Genomic DNA, 14,662 nt, shown 5'->3' on the forward strand with positions numbered 1-14,662 from the left:
GTTTAAAAAAAATTCCCAAAAGAATTCAATTAGTTAAAAAATATTTTAATAAAATTCTACGCAAACATTTCATTATTTTTATAAATAATAAAAATTTCCCAGAAATTCAATCATTTACAAATTATTTTCATGAATAATAAAATTTTTTACAGGAATTCAATTATTTTCATAAATAATGAAACTCATTGCAGACTTTCAATTATTATTTTCAATAGAATTTTAATGGAATTCCTCGAAAAGTGTAATTATTCTAAAAATTTTATTAAAATTTATCAAAGAAATTCAATTATTTTAAAAATCTTTACCTATATTTTCAATACACTATTAAATAAATTTCTTCAAAGAATTAAATTATTTTCAATATCTACTATTTCAATAAATTTTCAGAAAATAATTCACTTATTTAAAAAGAAATTTTAATAAAATTCGTCTCAATAATTCAATTATTATCAAAAGTAATTTAATTCTTCGCAGAAATTCAATTATGTTCCAAAAATTTACAAAGAATCTCGTCAAAATTTCAATTATCCTTATAAATAATAAAATTTTTCTCCAAAGTTCAATTATATTTAAAAATTTTCATAAAATTCTTGACAGAGTTTCAATTATTTTTAAAAATCTTCGAAAAAAATTCAATTGTTTCCATAAATAATAAAACTCAATGCAGAATTTCAATTATTTTTAATACAATTTTGATCAAATTTCATGAAAAATGTAGTTATTCTTAAAATTTTATTAAAAATCGTCTAAAGAATTCAATTATTAAAAAATATGTTGATAAAATTCTTTATGAGAATCGAAGTTTAAGAAACATTCAATTGTTCAATAAATTATTTATTTTTGTATTTAAATAATTGAATTCTAGTAGAATTTTCTAATAAAAATTAATTTATATTTATAAATTATATTTACAAATTTTAGATAAGAATTGAATATTAAAAGCAATATAGCAGGAATTTTAAGAAATAATTGAATTTTGAAATTAATTTTTTTGAAAAAGTGTAATTAAATTTTTTTATATTATTTGAAGTTTTTATTTTCTAATATATATTTAATTGAAGAGTTTTCAAATAATTGAAATTTGTAAAATTGAATACTGTAAATAAATGTATTTTGAAAATTGTAGAAGAACTTTTTCCAAAATTAATTGATTTAAAGAAAAATTTTAGTGAAAAATTCTTAAAAAATAAATTTAATTTAATTTTTTTTTTTTAATTGAATTAAAATGATGTAAATAATTTTGAAGAAGTACAATATTTTTATAATATAAAATAATGATTTTATCAATTTGCCATTTTTAATTATTATAAAACATGAAGAAATCGATCACTCCGAGTCGAATACTCGGAGTGGTCGATTTCTTCATATTTTATAGTTATGAAAAAGCTTAATTTATATTTTTAAGTAAAATTTTCTCTAATTTACTCGGACTGGTTATATTTTTGTCAGTAATTGGGCCGTAATTTTTAATTTTTGGTCCGTAAAATTTAATTACATAATAATATAAAGTTGAAAAATATTATTTTAATTCTTTCTAATAAAAACTCACTAAAATTTAGTAGAATTCGTGTAGAAATTCTATAGAATCATTATAGTGAAATTTTGTGAAATATTTACTACAATTCATATAGAATTATTCTACAGAATGATTCTAGTGAAATTCTATACAACTTTTTCAGCTGGGAAACCAGATTTTTTAACATAAAAAGTGTTGGTCTGCTTCAAATTCAATTAGAATTTTTAATTTTGACTCGAATAACTTTTCTTCCACATTAACACTACTTTTTCCCACCTATTAATTTCCCTACTGTGTATTTAGATTGAATGAATATAAAAAAAATTTTTCACCAATATTGATGTTTCCCACTTTGACAGTGTTTTAATATAACTTTTGCTTTACATCATTAGTGTATATAGAAGAGAAAAGTGACTTTTGTAAATGTGTCATCCCTTGAAGACATCCTTAAACTGGAGCTTCGTTAGTTTCAATTTGGTCGACCCGAACTGTGATTTAGGTGAACTTTGATAGTGGCTGCGTGCTGCAAAGTCAAACTTCCGAAGATTAACTTGCTGGAGGGTTGAACTAACGCAAGTTAAGTGACCTAATATGGGCTACTGTTTGTAATGCGATTAATTGCGTACCATGTGCCCATAAATGTCTACTCTCAACACAAGCATCCGGGATTAGTAAATATATTTACCCGCGCAAAATACGTCAATTTCAACGGGCGAATATTATTTCCAATATTAATCGTTTTCAAGTAAATAATAGAATTTTCGACATATAGAGGCAAAAATTCTCCACAATCTCAAATTATAAATGTCCATTTACTGTATGATTGTTTATTATATTCGCGAACATGATTTATAGCTCATGATAAATAATAATCTATGTTAAATGAACACAATCGAAAATACGGAATCAAAGAAAATTGAGGATTAATTGAATAAGTGGAACTTAATTTATTTCTCTTGTAATTAAGTTCTCTTTCTATTTGTGTAATGTGTGTGTGTTGGACGTGATATCATTAGCATTTTACCTGATCAAGTACTTAATGACAGATTACCTTAATCACAAAATTGCTCTTAAATTCTGAATAAATAATAAGATTCCCATCTTTTCAATTTTCTCTTCTCGTATAATTTAATAGAAGTCTTCTACTTTGATTGTTGAGAAAAAGGAAAAAAAACACTCCGATTTTAATTACAGTTTTAGCAATTACAGCCAAGAAAAATTGAATATCTTTTTCGAAATATTCTGAAAATATGTACGTTTTTATTTTTTTCGCTAATGTGAGCAGTAGCGTCGAACGTATCTAATTCGTACAAATAATTATTATCGTGTGAACAGACACATTAATTATTTTCATCTGCCTCATGCAAAGGGATAGCTCCCGAGAAGAGGGAAAAGTTACATAAAGCTCACATTCTCCTCGTTATATGTACTTGTCCGACATACCAAAAACTAATTTCATTTAAACTTTATAACTAAGATTGATAAGCGTAAAATGAAGTGCTCGCGTACCGCTTTAAATGAACTGCTCAAAAAAAAAGGAGAAAGGTAAAGTAAAATCCGGAAAAAAGGAATGCCACTCGAAAATATTATACATTTTGAGAAAAGGGTTTTATGTCAGCATTAAAAGAATAATTAATTTTTCTAGTTTTGTATTTTCTTTTTGTTTTTTTTTTTTTTAATCAAAAGTCGTTCAAAAGTTGTGTGATCATTTTGAGAATGGGAAAATGAATGAAGTTCGCTTGTAAAAAAAAAAAAGTTTCGAATCTAATGCATATAGCCATATCATCATTTATATTACAAAGAAGATACTGGGGAGAAAAAATTTTTCCTTCCAAAGGCGCCATTTACCAACATGAAGTGAAAAGCTTTTCTCCGTCCATTTTACTCGGCAAATATTTGTATGTTTGCTATTTTCAATTACAAGAGTTTTCATTCTGTCAAAAATTAAACCAATTTCTCGTCATTTTTTTCTATATTGATAGCATTTTTTATTTATTTTTAAAATTTTTTATGTATTTTTAATTTTTCCGTGACGGATCTATCTAAAAAAATTGTTAAATTTCGCGATAAATTTTCAGCACCAAAAAATAAAATTGAAATTAAAATTACTCTTGAAATTTTGTCTATTGGCACAAACTTTCAATAGAAGTGTATATGAACGAAGAGATCTAGGCCAGCAGTGTGCCTATTTCCAGAATTCTGAAAATTGTCGCTGAGTAACATTCTCCTTGAAATCTTTCTGTATCTATATATTTCGTGAAGTGCACCTTTGCGTCATCGATCTTTGCACATAAATCAGAGTTTTATGTGTGTATGTGCATACATATATGTATATACTCGTGAGCCGGAGGGTCTATAGAAGAAAAGCTTAGTGACGCCAACAACGTATCACGAACGTGACTTGGATAGGATAGTCGACAGTGAGCTCAACTTATCGGCCAATGAAACTATCGTCCACCCCTATACTAACTATGCTTTACCTTTTCCATTGTATATAAACGGGTTTCGTGAAATACAAGAACGATTCAGGGAAAGGAGAGAAAGAGAGAAAGAGAGAGAGAGAGAGAGAGAGCATCTCCAAACCCACTAAAACCAATCGGAGATTTCGACTCACCTATCTTCAGTTGCACTAACTGCATTTCAATTCAATTTTCAAAAACCAATCAACATACACCATTAATTTCAACTGTTGATTTTATTAAATTTATTATTTGTTATTTTTAGCTTTTTATTTCCTTTCCCTTGAATTCAAGTAATCAAGAACTATTTCTCGACAATCATTTCTTCAAAACCTAATTGAAACGAAAAATATAATAGAAAATTTTTGAAAAACAGAATCAAATTATTGCTTTTAGAGGAAATAAGTTTCTAAACCTGAAATACGAAGAGGAAAAAATTCTAAAGAATTTTCCGAATTTCTAGAAGGTTTTTTCTGGAAGATTCTATATAAAATCTAGTTAAAAATTTGATTTCGACTTGGATCTTTTGTTCCCCAATCGGACAATTTAATTGGGGTCATTTGGGGTAAATGTGAACAGTTGATGTTTGGGATTAATTTAAAGATTTAAAATTAAGTAAGACGACTATTTCTCAATATTTTATTTTAATGATTGACAATGCCGTACTCCAAGTTATTTCTTAATACATAAAAGATTGAAAATCAAAGTTTAACAGGTATTTTTACTCGTATTTGCATAAAAATAAACTAAAAATTCAATTTCTGATAAAATAAAGCAAATGATTTATTGATGTAAATATTATTATTAAACTATGTCAATAATAATAATAATTCTTGGATTCTACAGCGGCAAAATTCATCTGCATGTACAAAATAAAACAAAATTTAATTTTCCTTTAATTATTATTTCATTAACACAAATAAAACAAGATGGGCGATATTTATAACATGAATATTTTGCTTTACTCTTTACAATCTGCAAAAAAAAATTTGCAAAAAAAGAATTTTTTCTAAAATCGTGATTAAAAAATTGGAATAATGCAAAATTTTTTAACTTATTAAAAAAAAAAACTTGAGACATCGTTAAAAAATTGTAATCAATAGAAGTTATGTAAATTTTCTAAATAATTTCGTTAAAAATAGTAATTAACAAATAGAAATTATGGAAATGCTCTTACATTTTTTCGAGAAGAAATTTCAAATGTGTTCTAAAAAAATGTGATTCATAAAAATCTTTTTCCTTTTAAAAACTTCGAATTTTGTTAAAAAATTGTAATTGAGGAATAGAAATAGTTCAAATTACTTACATTTTTAAAACAACAGAACTTTGTTAAGAAATCTTGATTAGAAATAGGAAATATTACAAAATTTTTTATTCTTTTTCCTTAAAAAGAAACTCATGATTTAGTTATAGCAAAATAAGATTCCAAATCATGAAAAATATTTGGAATCTTTAAAAAAAAACAGAAAATTTTGTACAACAATTGTGATTATAAAATATAGACATTATGAAAAATTTTCATTTATTTAAAAAAAATTAATATTTCTTTAAAATTGTAATTAACATATGAACCGTTCGCTCGAATAACGGCTTAAGTGTTTTTGAGGCAATTTGGAAAATCTTAAAATTAACACTAATTTATAAATTATAAGTAATTTAAAGCATTACTATTTAATTTAATAGGTTTTGCTTTAAACAATTCCAATCAAACATTATAATTTAGATGTTAATTAACAGGATGGTAAGCGTCTTTTGAAAAACGGCTTAAATCAACTTAAGCCGTTATTCGAGCGAACGGTTCATATTATATAGAAATTATGAATTTCTTTTTACCAAAAGAAACTGAAAATTTTAATTATTATTTCCATTTTCCAAGGAAAAACAGATTTTGTTAAAAAATAGTAATTATAAATGGGCATTTTGAAAAAAAAAATTTTTTTCCAAAAAGAAACTTAAAATAGAAAATTTTGTGAAGATAATTGCGATTGAGAAACAGAAAATATGAAAAATATTTTCTATGCCTTAATCTTGAGTTTTTAACAATTTTCTAATTTTTTTTAAAGATAAGAAAAAAGAGCTGCTCAATTTTGATTTGCAAAACAAATAAGTTTTTTATATTAAAAAAATGAAATGATTTTTTGAATGATTTCTCTTTTAAATAACAACTTATTAACAATATTCCAAGTTTTCATTAATTTTTTTAATTTCTGTTTTATAAGTGTATAATTTGTAATTCCAACGCAAAAAAAAATCAATAAAAGCAATTAATATTTTTTTTGGAATAATAAAGATTTTTTTGAATTGATTAAAAAAATGAAAATAATATAAATAAATATAATCCGCAATAATTCGGATTTTTACCAAAAAAACTACTTAAATTCGAAACGAATTCGAAATTTTTATGTACCTTCAACTTCGATTTTAGTCCTAAACTAAAGAGAATTAATTCGGTCAAAATTAAAAATCCGAAATGAATTCGAAGTGTACATTAAAATTTTTATGTAAAAGAATCTTGTTTCAGTTTTCAATCCTTAGCTGTATAATTTGGATCAAAATTCAAAAGACAAAATAAATTCAAAGCGAACAAAAATATTTCTGTAGATAAATTTCAATACTATTCACAACTATTTGGAACTATTTGGGTCGAAATTAAAAATTAAAATTAAATTTAAAGCAAATTAATACTTTTTTGTAAAAGAATCTGGTTTTAATCCGCATGTATCTTGAGTTATTTAGAACTAAATTTCGTAATTTGAAGTTAATACGATGCATAACGAAACATTCATATAAAAAATTAGGTTTCAGTTGTCAACTTTTTTTTAAAAAATACATTCAAGCAATTGAATTATATTGTTGGAAAGATCTACAAAAGTAGAAGACTGAACATCATATAATTGATTGGTCAAACATTAACAAAATTATAAGCATTTAAAAAAACTACTGTAGTCATGGTTGGACCATATCTGAAAATGGTAATAAAAAATAAACATTTTCTTTAATATTTTTTTTCTTTTATGTAAGTAGAAAACTATATTTTAATCGCATATTTGACGAGTAATACTTTATTTCTAAACTTAGCTTTTTTGTTTATTTTATTATATCCTAAAAAAAGCATAAGAGTAAGTACAATTTTTCCCTATGTCAGACGTTAATCTATGTACATTTTATAAAGTCCAATGAATAGATAAAAAGAATTCGATAAAACGACAACTGATTCTCAATATACAATCTCGTGTATTTGTTGCGAAATAAAACCTCGCCCGTCAGCTTATAACTGTAGTGACAATCGTAAATTTCTCTAACCATAGTTAGAGAAATTTACGACTGTCACTGCGTGTTTATATATACATATATATATATATATACAATATTACAATATATATATATTATATATATATATATTTTACTATATACGAAATATTCTTCCAAAGTAATCAAAATTCAAAAACTGTCACATTCAAAATTTATCCCAATCAATAAAATTGAATTTTAAACATACTATATTTATAATAATAATAAAACGAAACGATTTTTATAAAATTTTCTGTTATAAATGTCAATCATATACATATATAATTTATAAGGAATTTTCCCTTATTATAAATTTATGGAAAGTTTCACAAATACATATTTAATAAGAAATAAATTTATTAAATTCGTAATTTTCTCTATGTATATAATATACAAAAAAGATTAAATATAATTTTATTAACTTCAAAGTAAATTATTTTTCATTTTAATTCCTTTTAATTTATATTCACTGTGTTCGTCTACAAAAAGACAATGAGAGGAGAGAATTGTCCTGGCTAGCTTGAAGCACTAAATAGAAGGAAAATATATATATTATACATTTTAACTTTATAGAAATGTAACGTATTATTAGTTTGGGACATGAAAATAGCTTCAGAGAGAAAGAGAGAGGGAAAGAGAGAGTGTAACAATTGAAGTTTAAAGTACAATTCGAAAGCTCGAATTATTATTTAAAGAGACATGAAAATGTAATATTTAATGGAATTCAAAATGATAATAATCTTTCGCTTCGGGAAAGAGTAAGAGATTATTTAAAGGGAAGAGAGAGAGAGAGAGAAAATAATTATAAAGATAAGACAGAATTTCTTCCCAAGTAATACAATGTTTCTTTCATTCACTCTAAATCGAGCTTTATTTCGTAGGTATACATAAAAAAAACCATTTTTCCATTTCTCGCTTCATTGAAAATGAGAATTCAAATTGTTTTTCTTTTAAACTATCCGAAATTTACAAAAAAGGAAAAGAAACACAATCTAATTGCACCGAGTGTTTTTTTCTAGTTTGTATTATTTTTTCCATTGTTTATTTTTTATTATTTTTATTATTTTCTTTTCTTAATTGTTTGCTATTATTTTTTTCTATTTCCAATTATTTACTATTTTACAATTTTTATTATTTTGTTAATACTTTTTATTTTATATTAATTTTATTGATTTTATTAATTTTATTAATTTTATTATTCATCACTTTCTATGTTTTATGTTTTATTTTTTATTCTTTATTAGTTTCTACTTTTCATTATTTTTATTATTTATCATTTTTTTATTACATTTTTATTTTCTATTATTCTTCTTCCTATAATTTCTATTTTGCAAAAAAAAAATTAACTACATTTAAAAATTTATTGTTTTCTAAATCCTTTCATACGATGTAAATATATAAATAAAAGACGAAAATAAGAAAATAAATAAGAAGAAAAGTAAGAAAAACTATCGTACAGAATAATTATCAATTTTCTATTCAATTCACGAGAGAGAGAATTTTTTTTCTTTTTTTTTTTTTGCTATATATGCGATGCGGTTAAAAGAAAAATAGACCCTTATTTCTTTATATTGCCCAATGTGACAGTTTTCTTTTGTTTTCTCCATTTTTTTTTTTTTTTGCAAACGTTATTTTCTTGTTTCAGTTTGAACAATGCTAAAAGTTTTCTTTAAAGTTTCAGAATGTGTATATATCTTTTCTAGTTGGCCCTTCAGGCTACGGAGGAACGGTCCTCATTGTCTTTCCAGGTGCACAATACGGATTAAAAGGATTGGAGTTTTATGATTTAAAATCTTTTATCCACAAACAAAATAATAATAAAAGATGCGCCTCTCTTCACACTTTTATTTTTCCAACAATATAATTGAATTTTCCCTCAAGTAGAATAGCTAAAGACCGCTTTTAATTTACTCTAGTGTTAATATATATAGTAATTAAAAATCACTTCTTAAAAGAATTCTGCTCTCTTAATTTTGCAATTATTTTAATCAACAAAGTAGAGAAAAGTGGAATAAATTATTTAACGGTAGTTAAATAATCACTTTAATATTTTTCTTATTATTTTTTTGCTTTATTTTTGGAATTTAGTCAATTAAGTCGATAGTTAATTTTATAAATTTAGTCTTTAATAAATTTTGAAAATTTTGTCGATAATAAATTTAGTAAACTTAATATAATTAATAATTTCTTAAATAATAAATTTGGTAAATTACTTTGATAGTTAATAATATTCAAGTAAATAATTACAGTGTTTTTTTGTACATTTATTTTTTTCAGGGGGATTAATTTTGTGGATTTAAATTTTCAGGGTAATTCATGAAAATTTTTCTAATATTCCGCATAAGACGTTACGTGTTAAAGAAACTTTCGCGTCTGATGGCCACACCTGACTTTTAAATTGGCCCATCTGGCACCCACTGGCAATATAAAAGAATGTGGGTGATCGTCAGACCGTGGAAATATCCTTTCTTTAAAAAGGCAACCATTATTTTCCCGTTAAGAATACTATTTTAAATCGTGAGAAATATTTTAATCACCCCAGATCTTGTTTCTTCGCACCAACACATTTTCTATATTTCGCTAATTTTTTTTCTACTTCGCCAAAAAGAAAAAAAATTTTGCCAAAAGAAAAAAATTTACGTAATTTCTTGTAATTATATACTTGCAATTAAACATTTATAATGCACAAATATTCTGCGAACGATATTCAAATGGATGAAATTTTTTACCGACGTAATTATGTTTTGAAAAATACGACGATTAATGGGAGAAATAAAGATAAAAAAATTTACTTTCAAAACATTGACTAAAATTCGAAACGAAATTAAACGTTTACTTCATAATTATTTATAATAGTAAAAAGTCTGCTGATTTACAGTGAAAAATTTCCTCATTGAACGTTTTTTATTTATTATTTATTTAATTTTTTTGTTTTCCAACGAAACTTAAGTAAAAAATCTAAAACTGAACGAAACTTTTTTTATTAAATGAAATAGTAAAATTTTATTTTGGAACTAAATTGAAATGAATGCCATTTATTTCATTTAACAATTTTTCAAAAAACACAACTAAAAGAAAAAGCGAAATTAAAATCTTGTTTTCAAAATTTGAATTAGTAAATAAACAAAAAGTCGACTAATATAGAATAATTTAAAGAAATTTCTACTAACTTTTTAGTAATTTTTCACTTAAACTTTTAGTGAAAAAATTTAGAACTAAATGCAACTATTTTTAATAAGTAAAATAAAGAAAAGAAATTACTTTAAAGTTTAAAGTAATTTAAAAACAAAATTTGCTGCAGATATAAATACTTTCAAAAATTACGTACCAAAAGCAGAAAGAAAATTCAACTAAAATAGTAAAAAGTTCACAAATTTAAAGTAAAAAAATTTCTTACTAAATATTTTTTGTTTATTTATTATGTATATAATTTTTGTAATTTTCCACTGAAACTTGAGTACAAAATTTATAACTAAAAGGAACTTTTTTACGGAATGAAATAGTAAAGTTTTACTTTAGAACAATTTAAATAAATAAAGCTTATTGCATTTATAAATATTTTCAAAAATTACAGCGACTACAATTAAGAGAAAAACGAAACGAAAAAACTTGTTTTCTAAATTTGAATTAGTATAAAATCTAATAAATAATAAAAAATTGAGCAAAAAAAATTTAGAATTAAATGCACCTTGTTTTTAATAAATAAAATAAATTTTATTTTGAAACAATTCAAATCAAAGAAATAATTTTCCTAAATAAATATTGACAAAAATTACAAATTAAAAGCAGAAATGAAATTAAACAATTTTAATTAGTAAAAAAACTACTAATTCAACTTTGTAAATAATTTCTACTAATTCCTTAATAATTTTTCACTAAAACTTAAAAAAAATTAAATTTACTGTTTTTTTTATTAAATAAATTTTTTTCACCTAACAAATTAGTTAAATTTCACTTTTAACTTAGTAGATATTTTCACTAATTTTAATTAGTGTCGTCAATTTTAATTATATTATTAAATCATTATTAAGCTATTATTATTAAATTGAAAAAAGATTTATTTTATTTATATATAAACAATTAATTGTCAATTTTGAAATAAAAATCAAATTGTATCAAATATTTGTTTCTCAAGACAATCAAACGGTGTTTACTTCAAATACTGAAATTATTGGTTTTTCAAAAAAAATTTATTTGATTTTAATAAAGATTATTTCTTTCAAGTAAATGTTTATTTAAATGTATTACATTATTTTCATTGAATTTTATTAATTTAATATGTATCGTAATATTAAATTTAATAATAATTAATTATATAATTTAATAATATAAAATATAAAAATAAATTATAAATAATATACAAATTTAACGATAATTAAATTATTATTAAATTATTCTCACTTAATTATTTATTAAATTCTCTTTCTTATCAATAATGAATTTTATCCAAAGTATCTGTAAGCAGATTTCCCAAAAGTCCCAATGCATAAAAAAAAATAAATGACACATTATTCCAATTTAATAAAATTCGAATCTAAACAATAAATAACGTTCGAGAAATTCATTGAGATAAACATTTACAATTTCATTAGAAAAAAATCAACATTTTAAATTACTGGTATTTTTCTCGCGACGTGAATTGAACTCAAAAAGTTTCTTTAATGAGAACACAAAAGGCGCGCACAAAAACTTCTGGACCATTGTCTATCTATTCGGAGAAAAAGCTAAGAGGGGGAAAGGGGGGGGGGGAAACTTGAATGCATAATTAAAAAGGACAATTTCCCTTCAATAGAAAATTGTATCCTTTCAATTTTTTTCTTTTTCTTTTTTTAATTTATAAAATCAGCAAAAGTGGAAGATTAAAATTTAAATTTAGCTAAAGAGAAAGATGGTGGGGTGGGAGAGGGTCATTTTTCTATTGTGAAATAAAAACTCACCTTTGACGCTCGAAGCGAGAACAAAATGTGTGAAGAGCAAAAGTCCAAGTACACGAGATGCCATCTCTTCCTTCTCCTGGAGTCTTCTTCCGGTCGGTCCACTTCCTTTTTCTCTTCAAGCGTACCAATTTGAAAACCCCCGGGCAACACGGCAATTACACATGAAGTCACGCTACATCGAAAGCAGCACTTTTTTTTTTTCTTTTTACTTTCTTTCTTTTCCAAATATAAAGGCTCTTCACTTTCCTTAAATCAACATAGGAAGTTGAACCTTTTTCTTTTTATTACTCCAAAAAACACGTTTGATCCGCACACACTTCACACGTTTTTTGATGAAATCGATTTCGGAAAAAAAGGAAAAAAAAATACAGCGCGCAATCTTTCTAATTACTCCAATTTACACGGTTCATACTCCTCTCTTCATCCTTTTGGTAATAACATTCACAGAAATTAACATATTTATAAACTGTATGCAAAACAAAAAACAACTTATTTTTCTTTTCAGAAAAAAATTTTTTCACCAAAAAATCGTTAAATTGATTTTTAAAGATTTTATCACAGAAACGAAAAATTAAATTTCATCCTGTTCGAACTTTTTTTTATTATTAATTTAAGAGATGGGGGTGGGCGAAATTTTTATTCACTTTTATTGATCCATGGATCAAAATTTGAATTTTTTTTTTTTGAACGTGTGAATAAGAGAGAGAGAGAGAGAGTGAGTGAGAGGAATAAAAATGATGGTGGGGACACAAAAAACGCGGCGGCCGTACGAGGGTTGAAGCCGCGAACGACTGCCTCGATTCGGGAACGATGTGTGGAGCTCGCTTCGCAAAACTGCCGAGCGTTACGTTCGTTTAGTTTCGGACGACATCGCGCACCTGTCGCCCTATGTTTGTGTTGCAGTGATGAGCGCATGCCTGGAAATAAGGAACACCACACACACTCCAACTATACATACCGGCTGTCCGGGGATGCAGGTGGAATCCCCAACTGGGGTCGGTTGGGTGACGAGTCGACCGAGGGAAAATCTCAAGTGTTCATCGGACATGTCTTCTTTTTTAGACAGTTTCAATAGACAGGTCACACGAGTCCATGGGATAAGTCTTAAAGGGGACACGAGGGGATTTTAAAGGCTAAATAACATCAATATTTACAACATACAGATGATACAAGTGCAAGTGTAAATAAATGATGGGGGAAAATTCCATTCAAACATCTCTTCTTTTATTCTTCGGAATAATTTCAATTATTTATGTTTAGAGTTTAAATCTCTTTATGTTGGATTTTAAATTTTTTATTCTTTCTTTATTGTTTTTACTGTTTTAAGTAAACAAGAGGAATGAGAAAGAGAGAGAAAAAAATAATCATCGGTCTGAGGAATCGAACCTGAATTCGTTGGTTGGAACTCTGCGCCTTACGCACCTCGGCCACTATTCCATGAATAAATAATTTTCAAAATTGATGAATTTATTCGACTTGTCAACAAGAATAATTGAACTTTTGTGATTAAATGTTAATTAATAAAGATAATAGTACTTAATATTAACCAAAAGTAACGTAGAAATTAATAAATTAATTAATGAACTAATTAATTAATGTAAATATTAATTGTGATTAAATGTTAATTAATAAAGATAATAGTACTTAATATTAACCAAAAGTAACGTAGAAATTAATAAATTAATTAATGAACTAATTAATGTAACTAAATAATTAATGCAACTAATAAATTAATGTAACTAATTGATTCACTTAACTGACTAATTAAAAAAACTAATTAATATAACTATAATTAATTAATTATTTCGATATTTAAAAAATGATAAAATGTGGTATTCACATAATATGTGACACTTCCCAGTGAAAGGGACCTTATGCGACAAAGAATTATAGGTTATGTTGAGAAATAAGTTTTTGCTTGATTTAAGATTCATTTTTAATTTTCAAAAGTTCGAAAACAATTTTTATCCCAAGTTGAAAAATTCCATGGAAGTACCCACTGGAAATTCCATGGAATTTCTTCATGGAATTTTCGTGGAGTTTCCATGGAAATTCTGCAAGATTTTTATTTTAAAAATATTTTAACATTTCCAGGGATGTCATAGATGATTTTCAATATCTACTGTTTTAATAAAATTTCCCAAAAGAATTCAATTATTTAAAACAAAATTTTAATAAAATTCCACGCAAACATTTAATTATTTTCATAAATAATAAAATTTTTCACCGATATTCAATTATTTTCCTGAATAATAAAACTCATAATATAAAATTTCAATTATTATTAATACAATTTTAATCGAATTCCTCGAAAAATGTAATTATTCTTGAAAATTTTATTAAAATTCGTCGAAAAAATTCAATTATCTAAAAAATTTGTTAATAAAATTCTTTATGAGGATTCAATTTTGAAAAACATTGCTTTATTCAATGAATTATTTATTTTTGTATTTAAATAA

At 24.7% G+C, this 14,662-nt stretch overlaps 1 protein-coding gene across 9 annotated transcripts in view; it reads right to left on the bottom strand.

Moving 5' to 3' along the window:
- The window catches only part of LOC122512886 (hemicentin-1), a 349,783-nt gene extending 337,023 nt beyond the window's left edge, over positions 1-12,760 (bottom strand). For all 9 annotated transcript variants that reach the window (XM_043629017.1, XM_043629012.1, XM_043629010.1 and 6 more), the window contains exon 1: positions 12,204-12,760. In XM_043629017.1, the coding sequence (XP_043484952.1) occupies positions 12,204-12,267 (64 nt within the window). In that variant the 5' untranslated portion in view covers positions 12,268-12,760. The remainder of the gene's footprint in view (positions 1-12,203) is intronic.
- Between the last annotated feature and the right edge of the window lie 1,902 nt (positions 12,761-14,662).

Source organism: Leptopilina heterotoma, unplaced genomic scaffold, assembly GCF_015476425.1.
Source record: "Leptopilina heterotoma isolate Lh14 unplaced genomic scaffold, ASM1547642v1 Lhet_13, whole genome shotgun sequence".
Classification (NCBI taxonomy): Eukaryota; Metazoa; Arthropoda; class Insecta; order Hymenoptera; family Figitidae; genus Leptopilina; species Leptopilina heterotoma.